This window comes from Erinaceus europaeus, chromosome 1 (genome assembly GCF_950295315.1).
Source record: "Erinaceus europaeus chromosome 1, mEriEur2.1, whole genome shotgun sequence".
NCBI classification, from domain to species: Eukaryota; Metazoa; Chordata; class Mammalia; order Eulipotyphla; family Erinaceidae; genus Erinaceus; species Erinaceus europaeus.
Genome location: NC_080162.1, coordinates 89,024,010 through 89,038,966, shown reverse-complemented (window position 1 = coordinate 89,038,966; position 14,957 = coordinate 89,024,010). Strand labels below are relative to the sequence as shown.

Genomic DNA, 14,957 nt, shown 5'->3' with positions numbered 1-14,957 from the left:
TTTCCCTCTCTACCTCCCCCTCCTCTCTCAATTTCTCTCTGTCCTATCCAATAAAATAGAAAAAATGGCTGCCAGGAGCAGTGGATTTGTGGTACCAGCACAGAGCCTTAGCGGATAACCTTAGAGGCAAAAATTAATAAATAAATAAAACTAAAAAGAAGAATCATCCAGTAAGTCATTCAGGTTGACTAGGTTTTAAGGACTATGCTGGGATATGATGGGACTGACATTGCAGAGGCTGGAATCTTATGACAGGGGGTTCAAGGATAGTAACAGGGTTGAAAATGAAGGTTCTCAAGTCAGATTTAAATTCATATCCCAGCTCAAACCCTTATAAGGCATGCACCTAGAACACTCCTCCTGTCTCTGAGCCCAAGTATTCTTGTCTATAATATGAGAATTGTTCCTACTTAACATTAGTGTTGTAAAGATTGGGTTAAAACACTTCCCAGCATATCCGGCTCCCCCATTGTCTAAATAAATGAAACCATTGTTTATCCTGAGCAACACACAGAGCCAGGGAAAGGTCTTAACATAAAACTCTGATTTCAGTTAAGTATGGGAAGTGATTTTTTTTTCAAGGTAAATTTGATTTATTTCTTTCTATGAAAAGTTCTGACTATTTGACTAAAAATTAATAAATGAGAAGAAAACTGGGCAAATACAGAGAATTATCTCATTTTGTGACTTACGATATTTAACAACATGGCAACCTGGTTTGACTTCATGGTAACTCAAGTCTTACCTTCACTAAAGTCACCACCTTGAACCATAAAATCTTTGACAACTCTGTGAAAGAGACAACTTTTATAATGTAAACGCTTCTGAGTTGATTTCCCTGTCCCTTTTTCACCTGACAGAGACAACAAAAGTTCTCGCATGTTTTGAGGCACACACCAGAAAATAATTCAAAGACAACTCTTCCAGCCGGTTGATTAATAATGGCAATGTCAAAAAAACATCGAGGGCATTGTACTTTTAATCCGATGGCTCCAATACTTTAATCAAATAGAGGAGAAAAGAAAAAACACTAAGGGTCAATTGATGCAATTCTCTCCCTTCCACACCAGTACTGTCGACACTTGCTGGGTCTGGTTCTCTAAAAGGGAAGTAATATTTTTGACCCACTCTGTCACCCCCACATATAACCTAACCTAACCTAAGTCCTGTTAATTTACCCTCTAGATGTAGCTTGATTCTGACTTTCCTCACCTCCTCCTCTGTCCCCAGGGCCTCCACTAGGTCACTGCTCTGGCAGTACCTCTCTCTCTCTCAAAGATACAAGCCCAGGCTCTCCTCTAAGTTGCTTAAGGACTCTGCATATCTTGTTAAAAAATAAATTAATGGGATAAATAAATTAATAGCACAGCGGGTTAAGCGCAGGTGGCGCAAAGTGCAAGGACCTGTGTAATGATCCTGGTTTGAGCCCCCGGCTTCCCACCTGCAGGGGAGTCGCTTCATAGGTGGTGAAGCAGGTCTGCAGGTGTTTATCTGTCCTCTCCTGTCTTCCCCTCCTCTCTCCATTTCTCTCTGTCCTATCCAACAACAACGACGTCAATAACAATAATGACTACAACAATAAAACAACAAGGGCAACAAAAGGGAATAAATAAATAATAAAATATTTTTAAAATAAATAATAATAATAATAAAAGCTTCCTCATCAATTGGTGGGGGTGGTGGGATCTGAGTAGTTGTCATTGTCTCCCAGGTGATATTGATGATTCCTGGGTCACACTTTGAGAAGCTGGGGAATATTTTTGTTTTTCAAATAAAAGTTGAATCAGCCATGTGTCCACTTAAAACCCTCCACTAGTTTTTCTCCCACACTCGAGGGAAAAAGCCCTCAGGTATCTCACAGCCTCAGCGGGATCTAGATCTCACCTAATTCTCCAGCCCTTTGCTCTCTACTCCCCCACTCACTTTCCCTCTCTCACTTCTTGTCTATCAATTTGTTAATCTACTTAAAATAAAAATAAGGAAAACCATCATCCCACCCAAGCACTGAATGAACCTACGTTCTCCCTTCTCTCTCCTTGGCTCCTTCCACGTTCACTGATAACCATTCTTGCAAATGTATTTATCAGTTTCCTTTGCTTTAATGTCTTTGTGCTTCAACATGCATTTTTTGGCTTTCTTTTTATTATACATTCTAAAAGTTTCAACATAGCAGTACACAAAGTTTTCTTTTAAAACGTGTTTTATTTCTTTCTTTCTTTCAAGAAAACACAAAGCAGACCTTGGACTGGGTTTGGTGTATTGCACCAAAGTAAATGACTCTGGGGTGGGGGGATGGAAGGGTTCAGGTCCTGGAACATGATGGCAGAAGAGGACATAGATAAAAAATTATTTATTTTTAATGAAAGATACACACACGGCGGGGGTAGAAAGCATAATGCTTATGCAAAGAGACTCTGTGCCTGAGGCTCCAAAGTCCCAGGTTCAATCACAAGCCGCCACACACAAGCCAGAGTTGAGCAGTGCTCTCATAAAAAATAAAAAATGAAATAAAATAAACAGAACAAAAAGACAATTCATAATAGCTAAAACCTGGAAGCAACCCAGGTGCCCAACAACAGATGAGTGGCTGAGAAAGCTGTGATATATATACACAATGGAATACTATGCAGCTATTAAGAACAATGAACCCACCTTCTCTGACCCATCTTGGACAGAGCTAGAAGGAATTATGTTAAGTGAGCTAAGTCAGAAAGATAAAGATGAGTATGGGATGATTTCACTCATCAACAGAAGTTGAGAAAGAAGAACAGAAAGGGAAACTAAAAGCAGGATTTGACTAAATCTGGAGTAGAGCACAAAAGTAAAACCCTGGGTTGAGGGTGAGGGTGGATATTTGGCTTCCTGGGGCGGCAGGGGGAGGAGGAGTGAAGAGGTGGGGGGGTGGGATGTGACACAGTCTTTTGGTGGTGGGAATGGTGTTTATGTACACTCTTATTAATTTTTAGTCATATAAATCTCTATTTAATTAATATGAGAGAGGAAAAATTGATTGTATGTCTCAAACTTTTTAAAGCACAGACTGAGTGTTTTTAATACATAGGCTGAGTCTTTGATATGTTGACTCTCAAAAGCCTAGACCAGGAAGAATCAACCAGTGGCACAGCTATATACAAATAATGTCAAAGAAAATAAATTATGGTGATGTTGGGTATTATACAGAAAATCCTAACAAAGGGATTTTTCAAAGTTAACCCAATTACCAGTGTGACTATAACAATGACTATCTGTTGTCTTCTTGAACCCTAAGACAGCAGGAACCTCACATTTCCACTATAGAGCCTATATTTCCCCCAGTCCTGGAACCTTAGGGTGGGGCGCACTTTCCTGCATGCTTCTCTTAATTCATACCAAATAATATTGCATCCTCCGATCCCAACCTAATCAGTGCAACAAGTACCTCCTCAGCATGTTTCCCTTCAGACTGTCTCTGAGACTTCAGGTGTGGAATGACAACACTTCAGCTTCATTACTCGAGTAGAGACCTTTCCTTTCATAGTATTCTCTAATTCCATTTCAGGAGATTCACTTCCTAACAAAGTCCCAAAACCTACATATAGACCAGGTCCCGTGAGATAGAGCATATGTTCACGTTTCCATAAACTAGGACAAAATAAACTAGGCATAAACTAGGCAAAAGTACACAATAGTCTGCAGTGAGTGCCCCCCAACATTTCATCTGCACTATTCCAGCCTTTAGGTCCATGATTGTTCAACAATTAGCCTGGCTTTGTATGTTAACTCTCTTTTCAGCCACCAGGTTCCAGATGCTAGCATGATGCTGACCAGACTTCCCTGGACAGATGACCTCAACAATGTGTCCTGGAGCTCCACTTCCCCAGAGCCCCACCCTACTAGGGGAAGAGAGAGGCAGGCTGGGAGTATGGATCGACCTGCCAACGCCCATGTTCAGCAGGAAAGCAATTACAGAAGCCAGACCTTCTACCTTCTGCATCCCACAATGACCTTGGGTCCATACTCCAAGAGAGATAAAGAATAGGAAAGCTATCAGGGGAGGGGATGGGATATGGAGATCTGGTGGTAGGGATTGTGTGGAGTTGTACCCCTCTTGTCCTATGGTTTTGTTAATGTCTCCTTTTTTAAATAAATAAATAAGAAAAATACACACACGTAGGGAGAAACCAGAAAACTGCATTACTCAGCTCTGATTTATGGTGACGCTGGGGATTGAACCTGGGACCTCAGAGCCTCATAAACTTTTATGCTATCTCCCTGGCCCTATACATAGCTTTGTGGCCCCCCTCCCCACCACCACCACCACCAAGAGCACTTCTCAAGTTTGATTTACGATGGTGCTACAGATTGAACATGGAACTTTTGGTGCTCCGATGGTGCTACAGATTGAACATGGAACTTTTGGTGCTTCAGGCAGGAAAGCCCCATTTGCATAGGCAGCCAGCTGGCAACTTTTTTTTTTCACTCGCATTTTTTTTAACTCGCATTGTTTTATGATAGAGCTGCGCTGTGTTCACAGCTGAAATTCATTCAGTTCCACCACTCTACTGTATTCCATGGTGTGAATATTTCAGTCTATTGGTCCACATGCCTGCGGGAGGGCAGGAGGGGGTTTCAGTGCCTTTGCCATAGCAACTGCGCTAGTGTGAACATTCTCGCACATGTACTCAGCACAAGGCAACTTTCCCACGGGTAAAAACTTGGGCTTCGGCTCCTGATGTTCCCGCCGTCTGGGGGCTCCCTGCCGGGCCTCCTTGCACCCCTCGAGAGTTTGCCTGGGGTCTCACACGGGCCACTCCAACCAGGCTGCCTTCTCCCACTGCTCCCCCACCCACCGCAGCCTCGTCACCCCCAGATCTTCCCAATAGCCTGAGCCATCTGAAGATCCCTGCTGCCCCCCCATTAAAGCGCCAATGAAATCTACGTGACTGCAGGCAGCGCGCTTCCCAGGGGTGCAGCCCTAGCACGTTTGCGATGCTCACGGGGCCCCAGCTTCTGCCCGGACGTGGCGGAGCGTAGGCGCCTGGAGACCCGCAGAGACAGAGGCAGAGCCGGGCAGGGGGGCTGTAGTCGCAGCCCACAGGTGGCTCCTCCGCTGTATCCCGAGTGAGAAGCCGAAGGCACTGAGCTCGCCCCGGCTGCTTCGCTGCAAGTTCCTCAAGCGCTGGGCTTGCTGGGGGGCGGGGGCGGGCCGGGGCCAGAGGCGCTGGGGGCGGGGCCATATGGGGGCGGGGCCACCAGGAGCGCGGGTCGGCTGGGGCGTGGCCGTTTGTGCTGGGGGCGGGGTTAGGGGCGGGGTTAGGGGCGGGGACGCTGCGGGGCGGGGCCAGCTATGAGGGGGTGGCGGCGGAGGGGCGGGGCCGGCTGGGCGGCCCTGTTAAGAGGCGCGTGGCCCGAAAGCTCCCCACCGAGCTGAGTGAAACTGCCCAGCCGCGCGAGCAGCCGCCGCCCACAGCCGTTCCTCGGAGAGAGCGCTGCCCGGGAGCACGCTGGGCAGCATGGCTCAGTCGCCTGTCTTCAACAAGCCCAAAGTGAGCGCGGGAGGGAGCTCGGGGTCGGGGTTCCGCCTCCGGTTCTGGCTGGGGACTTTAGGGCGCCCCACGCCGGGGCCTCTGCAAGCTCTTTCCTCCTTTCGCGGGGTCTCGCCTGCTCCCTCCCCCAGCCTGGGCTGATGAACGGGGTACAGTGAGGCTGAGAGGGTCCTGAATCCGGAGGCGCCCCCTGACTGAACTCGGAGAGGTCTTTTTCTGCGCCTAAATCGGCCTCCTCGGGTCTCAGTTTCACCTTCTGGTGAATAGGCTTCTCAGCCCCGAAAGCGTCCAGAAGCTGTGTGAGGTGAGGCAGGACTTTTCTGAACCCCAGCTGTCAAGGGGGCCCTTTGTGTGGTGCTTTTAAGAGCTCTGTGAAAGCAGACAGCCCAAACCTTGATGCTTTCAGGAGCCCAAGTGCTGTGGGTGGAAAGAGCTGTGAGCCTGATAAGTGGAGAGGGAGGGGGCGCCCCGGCCCCCTGTCAGAAAGACACAGGGCTTCAGCTCTGATAGGGGTCATGCTGGGTCAGGTCTGGCCTCTGGCCTCTGGCCTCAAGGGATAACTCCTTTGTCTACTGCCACCTATGGCTTCTTGAGAATGGTGAGGATGGGGAGAGACTGGAGGGCTTCGGAACAGTGAGACTCAGTCCAGATGGGCAAGGGCCCAGAGTCCACCCTGCTCAGTGCATCAGCCAGGAGATTGCTGGGTGTGGGGCTGAGAGAAAGACTGGGCCGCAGTTTGCCTCAATTATCCTTCTGAGAAATAGGATAATGGCAGAAGTCACAAAGTGTAGATGAGAATACTGTGTGTGAGAGAATGGATGGAAGAATGTGAAGTTTGTTCCCACTGCTGATAGCAAATGGCAAAGGCTCAGCTGTTGTCTCACAGATGTTTCAACGAATAGGCAGCACTTCTGCACCACCCCCCCAACCCTTGACTCCTTCATACTTTGTTTGGGTGCTCCAAGCTTTATCATGCTACCTCTGAGAGGCTTAAAAATATGTATTGATGACAGATAGAAAGAGAAGAGTAGGGGACCAGAGTGTCATTTTGGCACATGCAGTGCTGGAGATTGAATTGTGGACCTCATGCTTGCAAGTTCCTGTGCTCTTGTGCTGTACCACTTCAAAGGCTTGAGACTTTTTTTTTTCTTTTCCTTGACTTGTACTTTTTAAAATTTAATTTACTTCATTGCTACCAGGGTTACTACCCGTGTTCGGCTCCTGCACAACAAATCCACCTCCACCAGTGGTCATTTTATTTATTTATTTTTAATTTGATAGGACAGAGAGAAATTGAGGAGGGAGGAGAGAGAAACACCTGCAACACCGCTTCACCACTTGTGAGGCTTCTCCCCTGTAAGTGGGGCCAGGGCTTTGAATGCAGATCCTTGTGCACTGTAATGTGTGCACTCTACAGGGTGCACCACTGCCTGGTCCTTCTTTTGCTTTTGATATCCTCTGTCCTTGCACTGGGGAACCAACATCTTCTGGTATGAATCCCAAGTGAAATGGAAGTTATGGTGACATACAGGTAGCACTTGCTATGTCCACTAAATTGGCCCTTAAAGCACTGTTAAAGCAGCTGTATGGGGGAAAGCCTGTTATCATCCCCACTATTTTGGCCTCTCCCAATTTTCTTCTTTGATTTGAGTTGACAGATCATTTCCCTTCTCTGGACCTGTTTCCACACTTGGGGCTAGGCCACAGCTACTTGTAGAGGGATCCAGAGGTGCTTGATAGTGAACATACTGTTAGTTAGATGTGATAAATTTGATATTCTCTGGGAAGATACTCAGCAGTACAACACAGGACTTGTATGTGTGAGGCACCATGGATGTCAGAGCTGAGTGATGCTATGGTATCTCTCTCTTATAGTACTGCAGCCTCAGAGGTGGCCCTGGACTCTCAAGTGTGAGAGTCTGAGTTCAGTCACCATCACTGCATGTGCCAGAGTGATTCTTTGGTTATCGCTCTTCCTTTCTTTCAGCAATAAATAAAGTTAAACACCAATAAAATATGATTGAAAATAAATGGCTTTAATATTTATTTATTTATTTATTTATGAAAGAGAGATACAGGGAGAGACCAAAGCACTGCTCAGCTTTCTGGTTTATGGTAGTGCTAGAGATTGAACCTGGGATCTTAGAACCTCAGGCATGAAAGTATTTTTTGTATAACCATTATGTTGTCTCCTCAGCCCTGGAAAAGATGTATTTATTTAATAAGGCAAAGCGAAAACCAGGGATAGAGGGTAGATAGCATAATGGTTATGCAAACAGACTCTCATGCCTGAGGCTCCAAAGTCAAAGTTCAAGCCCCTGCACCACCAGAAGCGAGAGCAGAACAGTGCTCTGGTAATTAAAAGAGAGAGAGAGAGAGAGAACCAGAGCATTACTCTGGCATATGCAGTGCCAGGGATTGAACCTGAGGTCTTGGGTTGGCAAAGTATGCATTCAACCTGCTAGGTTACCCTCCCTGGACGAAATAATATAATTTGGAGGAAAAAGGGGGGGAGGGTGGTTAGGTGGTGTTGCACTTGGTTGAGCACACATATTACCATGCACAGGGTCTCGGACTCAAGCCCTTGACCCCTACCTTCACAAGCGGTGAAGCAAGTACTGCGGGTGTCTGTCTCTCTCCTCTATATGCCCCTCCCCTCTTAATTTCTCTCTGTCCTATCAAATAATGAAGGAAAAAAAAGTGTCCACCAGAAGCAGTGAATTTGTCATGCTGGCACTGAGTCCCAGCAACAACCCTGGTGGCAAATTAATAATAAATAGTAAAAATAAAAATAAATTAAAAAGAAGATTTGAAGAGAAAAATATATTCAAGCCTGGGAGTTAGCTCTGTGGTACAGTCAGCACTTGCCTGCCTGAGACTCCATTGTCAGTATCCAACACCACATCTGCCAGAGCAGAGGGGTGCTGTGGTTACCCTGCCCCCATAAAAACATTTCTAAGAGATTTGTTTATTGTGTGGAGAGAAGATGCTTAGGCTGGCCGTGAAAGCCAGGAAGAGCATGATTCTCAGTCACTGTGACCATGGCCAACTTCCTGCCTTAGTAGTGGTGGAATAGATAGTAAGAACTTGCATTTAGAGCTGAACACCCTGGTTGTATTAATTCATTTTACCCTAGCCCTGACTCTGTGAGGGAATATTTTATCAGGTGGAGAAACAGAGGCAATGAGAAGTTAATAAGGACCAAAGCCGCAAGTGGGAAGTGGCTGGGCTAAGATGTGAGCCCTGGCAGGCTGGCTTCACAGTCCTGGGGCCCCACCTCTGCAGAAGCCTTGGGGCAGTGGGTCAAGGGCCCCAGGTACAGTTCCCTACTGTCTTTGCTGGTTTTTTTGGTTTCTTCTTCCTCCTCCTCCTCCCCCGACTCCTCTTTTTCCTCCTTCACCTTCTCTTCTTTGTGGTTTTTTTCTTTTTCTATTTTGTGGCTATTATTTATTTGAATAGTCAAAAAAATTGAGAGAGGAAGGAGAGAGAAGGAGAAGAGAGACACCTGCCTCACTACTTCACTTGTGAAACTCCCCCTCTTGCCCCGCAGGTGGGACTGGAGGCTTGAACCTGGGTCCTTGTGCATCGTAGTGATGTGTGTACTCAACATGGTGTGCCACCACCTGGCACCTCTTTGCTTCCCCCCACACACACACCAGAACACGGCTCAGCTCTGGCTTATAGTCGTGAGGGGGATTGAACCTGGGAGCATGAAAGTCTGTTTGTTTATATAACCAGATGCTCTCTTCCCCACCCTTGATTTCTAATTATTTTTTTAACTTTTGAAAAAATATTTAACTTATTTATTATTGGATGGAGACAGAGAAATTGAGAGGGAAGGGGAAGATAGAGAGGGAGAAAGAGAGAGAGATACCTGTAGTCCTGCTTCACCACTCGTGAAGCTTCCCCACTGCAGGTAGAAACCAGGAAGATTTCTTATTCTTAAAGCCCTTCTAGGTGAGCCCAGGATCTGACCAGCTTTAAGAGAACAGAGTATAATAACAGTTTCTGAACTACTTCTTACTGATGCAGATGAGAACTAATGTTAAATCTGCAAAGTACTGATATATATATATATATATTTTTACTTTCAATCAAAATTATTGCTGGAGCTCCATGCCAGCACAGTGGATCCACCACAGCTAGTGGCCATTATTCTTTTTCCTTTTTTTTTTTAATTTGATAGGATAAATAGAAATCGAGAGGGGAGGGGTAGACAGAGAGAGAGAGAAAGAGAGATACCTGTAGCCCTGCTTCACAGCTCATAAAGCTTCACCCCTGCAGGTGGGGATCTGGGACTCAAACCCAGGTAGCTGATAATATGTGCACTTAACCAGGTGCACCATGGCCCAGACCTCCCTGTTTCTTATATTTGAATGTTTAGTATCAGGTATTATTTTAACTGCTTTGAATATATGAGTTCATTTAATGCTCACAACAGCCCTGTATTCTCCTTTCCCTATGAGAACTCAGGCCCAGAGAGGGGAAGGACCTTGCCCAAATCACCCAGTCAGAAAACCTAGCTAAACTTGAACCCAGACTTGCCTGAAACTGAAAGAGCTTGTGACTAACCGCTTCGCTAATTTATCCTTCTACTCTGTGGAGTTAGACCCAGCATGTCCTTGGGCTTCAGACAGACTGGAGTTGCACGCCTGCTGCCTGAAACCCAGCTACCTTTTCTGTAAAGTGGGTTGATAAAGCCCAGAGGACATTGCCACGCTGACTGGTGCTTGTCAAGGGAGGGCTGGTGCAGGGGTGTTGGGTGTACACTTTCTCCCCTGGAGCTGCAGTGCTGGCTGGGGGACCCTGCGTTTCTGCATATGCAGTCTCTCTCGCCTCTTGTCTTCCTTCCCAGAACCCACTGCACTGCTTTGGACTCACCATGCAGTTAGCAGAGCCACCTGCTAGCATAATCTTGTCCCTGGGCAGAGCCCACAGTAACCCTTACAATGCACATGACTGTCAGGAGAGAGGGAGGGGAACAAATAAGATCAGGCCTCCTCACTGAAGCCTCTCTTTTGGCAAAGGGAGAAGCAAGTACCAGAGAAGAGAAGTGTGGTATATGTGGTCATGCAGCAAGACAGAGCAGGCCAGCCAGGCTCCTGATTCTACATCTGACCTTACAGTGGGCCTGGCCTGAGTGGAGAGGGGCCCTGTGAGGTGGGGAAAACTTGTCCACATGCCCACTCACCAACAGGGTGGTCCCAGGGACAGGCAAGTGTGGAATAGGGCCAGATTTTGGACAGGGGAGAAGAATAGGCTGGGGAGAAAAATGAAGTTCAGACAAATTTACTTTAAATGTCAGCAGAGGTGTGCCTTCACCCCTTAGAGAGGCTTCTGAGACTCCTGAGAAAGTAGGTGGGGGAAGAGACCCTTCTAGGGGCCGGAACCCACAGAGGCAGAATGGTGAGGAATTGAAACTTGGGCACTGGCCAGGTGGTGGTGCACCTGGTTGACTGCACATATTACAGTGCACAAAGCCCTGGGTTCAAGCCCCCAGGACCCACCTGCAGTGGGAAAGCTTCATGAGTGTTGAAGCAGGACTGCACGTGTCTCTCTCTCTCTCTCTCTATCACCCCCTCCTGTCTCAATTTCTCTCTGTTTCTATCTGATAATAAATAAATAAAAATATTTAAAAAAAAAGAAAGAAAGAAACTTGGGCACCAGCTAGGGCCAGGCCGCATGGGCATGAGTGTTAACCTCCCCTGGTTATCAATGGGACTTTGATTCAGTTATTTAACTGTTTTGTGCTTGATGGCCCCATCTTTAAAATTGGAATTAAACATATATCCACCCTACATGAAATACCAAAGACAGGCCTGGCTCTGAGGAGGCCCACCAATGCTAGCTACTATTGGGGACTCGCCTTGTGACAGAAATCTGTTTATATTTTGCCATCACTGACTCCACAAAAAGTGGAACCCCTGAACACCTTTCACACAGAAGATTGAGCCTCACTCATTTAGAATAACCACTATGAGGAGGGGTAGGGGAGAGAGGGGCTTCAGGTCCTAGCACACAATGGTGGGCCTAATTTGGAGTGAGAGTGTTTTGCACACTTATCTTGGTGAGATGAGAAATTGTACTCATGTGTCAACAACTGTGCTATAAGCCATTTCCTAATAATAAATTATTTTTTAAAAAAGAATAAGCACTATAAAAGACATCTGTCGGCCAGGTAGTGACATACCTGGTTGAGCACACATGTTGCCATGTGCAAGGACATAAGTTCAAACCCCTGCTCCCTGCCTATTGGGGAGAAGCAAACTTCATTATTGATGAAGCCAATCTGCAGGTTTCTCTTGTTCTCTGCCACTCTGTATCTCTTCCTCCCTCTCAACTTCTCTCTGTCATATCAAATAAAAGGAAAAATGGCTACCGGGAGTGGGTTTGTTAGGCAGGCACTAAGCTCCAATGATAACCCTGGTGGCAATAATGAAGAAGGAGCAGGGATAGGAGGATAAAAGGCATCTGTCAAATTCCTGTATGTGTGTGTGTGTGTGTGTGTGTGTGTGTGTGTGTGTGTGTGTGTAGGGGGGGTGTTGAGTCTGGATAGAAAGATGACTATTGGGCATGGCATTTGATGATGTGCAAAACAGTATCTATAAAACTTGACGACATTCTTAAGTGTGTAATACCTTCCTGTTTTTGTTTTTTCTTTCCCCTATATAAATTCTTTGTTCTGTAGTGGAAGTCATAGCTGTATTTGTTCAGGAATGCCTTGTCAACCCTAAACAGCACCCAGAATTCTTGCTGACTTCTATATTAAACAGTGCTCCTGGGGTTGGGTGGTGGGTGGTATATACCTGGTTGAATGCACATGTTACAATGCTCAAGGACTCGGTTCAAGCCCCTAATCCCCACCCACAGGAGGAAAGCTTTACAAGTGGTGAAACAGTGCTGCAGGTCTCTCTCTCTCTGTATCTCCCCACTCCACTCAATTTCTGGCTATCTCTATCCAATAAATAAATAACTTAAAAAAAAGGAAATAAAAAACATTTGCCTGAGAAAAGATAGTCCTTTTAGGCTGTCCCATCAAGCTCTGTATGTCAGACTGCTAAGCTGCAAAGAATAGGAGGTCTGTTCCCTGACCAGAGACAGAGAGGCTTGCTGGAGGAATGCAGCTAAAATGGCTTTGCCACCTATTGGGGATTTAACTGTGGAAGAGCACTGTGTTAACATTCTTCTGTTTTTAGCTTCAGGCCTAGGTGCAGAGTCATCATGCTTCATGCTTTGCTTCCTCATACTGCTTTCCCTCCCCCCCTAAAATGCTTCCCCCTATTATTTATGAGGGAGAGAAAGAACTAAAACATCACTCTGGTACATGGAATGACAAGAATTGAACTCAGGTCCCTATGCTTTCAAATCCAATACTTTAGCCATTGTTCTACCCCTGGGCCATTATGAAAGAAAAGAACAGAGCACCAGCTTGTCATATGCATTGCCAGGTCCTCTGGCATTCAAAGCTTATACTACTATTTCCCTGCTTCAGATCCCCCCACCTTCTTTTTTCTTCAAATATTTTATTTAAAAAATAAGTTTAAACATATTAAAAAGTAAGGTCACATTGGCTTTACATGATTGTACATGTTTTAGTACAATTTCTTACCTCTTCAAAATACTTGTTACCACATCATGAACTTGGATTAAAAAAAAAATTAAATGAGAGACAGAGAAATCAGAACACTGATCATCCTCAGGCATGAAAGTCTGGCATAGCCATTATGCTATCTCCTTGGCTCTTGTGGAGTTTTTTTGTTTTTCAAGATAAAATTTTAAGTTCACAATGCTATTATATGTATAGTGGTGGGTAGAATTGCTGTTTTGTGACTTGAAGTTCCAGAGGAGGAAGTGTACACCCAACACCCCTGCACCAGTCCTCCCTTGACAAGCACCAGTCAGTGTGTCAATATCCTCTGGGCTATATCAGCCCACTTTACAAAAAAGGTAGTTGGGTTTCAGGCACTTGTCTCCCTGAGCTCTCCCCCACAGCAGGGGTGCAACTCCAGTCTGTCTGAAACCCAAGGACATTGGGTGAGTGAGTGCATCTCCCTGGTGTCTTCTGAGAGCAAGGACCTTCTCCTTGTACGCCTCTGTACCCACCCCCCACCCATGCCTGTACTTAGGGGAGCTGGGGCCAAGGCAGTGTTTCGCTGGTAACTGGTGCTATTTCCTGTCTGACCTGGGGAGCATTTTCTGCAGTTATGACAGATGCTGAGTGTGCATCAGCTTTTTAAAGAGCAAGAGCAGGGGAGGAGGGTACGAGGAGCCCCTCCAGAGAGGGCAAGGAGCTGGGTGCAGGCCTGGTGCAAGTGCTAGGCAGATGAAAGTGGCCCATGGGGCAAAACTTGACTTAGAGGCAGAGAGACTTGGATTCCAACTCAGCATAGTCAATCCCTATAACCCAGGGAAGGTCACGGAATTTCTGGCCTGGCAAGTCCATTTACATGTCTGCAACCTACTAATGTGTACCTTGCCTAGGGGTTATGATGAAATCAGATGAAGGACCTGATATAGAAAGCTGCTATTATTACAGTCATTATTGTTGTTGTATTAGATCTGAGGCTTGGTATGCAGGAGAAGTAGGCTTCTTGAGTAGAAACTCAATCAGATCAGACCCAGGTTCAAACACTGGCACTATCGTGGACTCTATCTTTGCCTATTTCTTTCTGTACTATTATTAGTATTGATTTAATAATGATCAACAAGTCCATTGGATTAGAGAGGTACAATTCCACACAATTCCCACCACCAGAGTTCTATATCCTATCCCCTTCATTAGAAGCTTTCGTATTCTTTTAAAAAAATTTTTTATTTATAAAATAAAAATTAGAAAATATCGACAAGACCATAGGATAAGAAGGGGTAAAATTCCACACACTTCCCACCACCAGAACTCCATATCCCATCCCCTCCCCTGATAGCTTTCCTATTCTTTATCTTTCTGGGAGTATGGACCCAGGGTCATTGTGGAGTGCAGAAGGTGGAAGGTCTGGCTTCTATACTTGCTTCCCCGCTGAACATGGGCATTGGCAGGTCAATCCATACTCCCAGCCTACCTCTCTCTTTCCCTAGTGGGGTGGGGCTCTGGAGAGATGGGGTTCCAGGGTACATTGATGAAGTCCTCTCATCTTTGGCTATTTCTTTGCGGCTCAGTTTCCTTTTGTGAAATGGGAGTGAAATTCCTTCTTTCCTGCCAGAAAGGATGCAGTGAAGCAACACATACTACATAGTACATACTAGACCAGATCAAACTAGAACACTGTTGTTTTCTCCTTCCTGAATGGGACCAGCAGAGCGGTGTCCCTGCACTTGAACCCCACTGTCACCTGGGGTGAGCTGACAGCCTTCTCCATAAGTAGTCACAGTCCTCTAGGACGTTCAGCTGGAACCCTGTCCATGAAGGTGGCGCCTACCTGTGCCTCCCCTGAA

General features: G+C 46.0%; 1 protein-coding gene across 1 annotated transcript in view; it reads left to right on the top strand.

Moving 5' to 3' along the window:
* The first annotated feature begins 5,368 nt into the window (after positions 1-5,368).
* Positions 5,369-14,957, top strand: part of ADA (adenosine deaminase) — a 36,895-nt gene continuing 27,306 nt past the window's right edge. Inside the window, exon 1 of the mRNA XM_016191600.2 lies at positions 5,369-5,525. Coding sequence (XP_016047086.1) covers positions 5,493-5,525 — 33 coding nt within the window. The 5' untranslated portion in view covers positions 5,369-5,492. The remainder of the gene's footprint in view (positions 5,526-14,957) is intronic.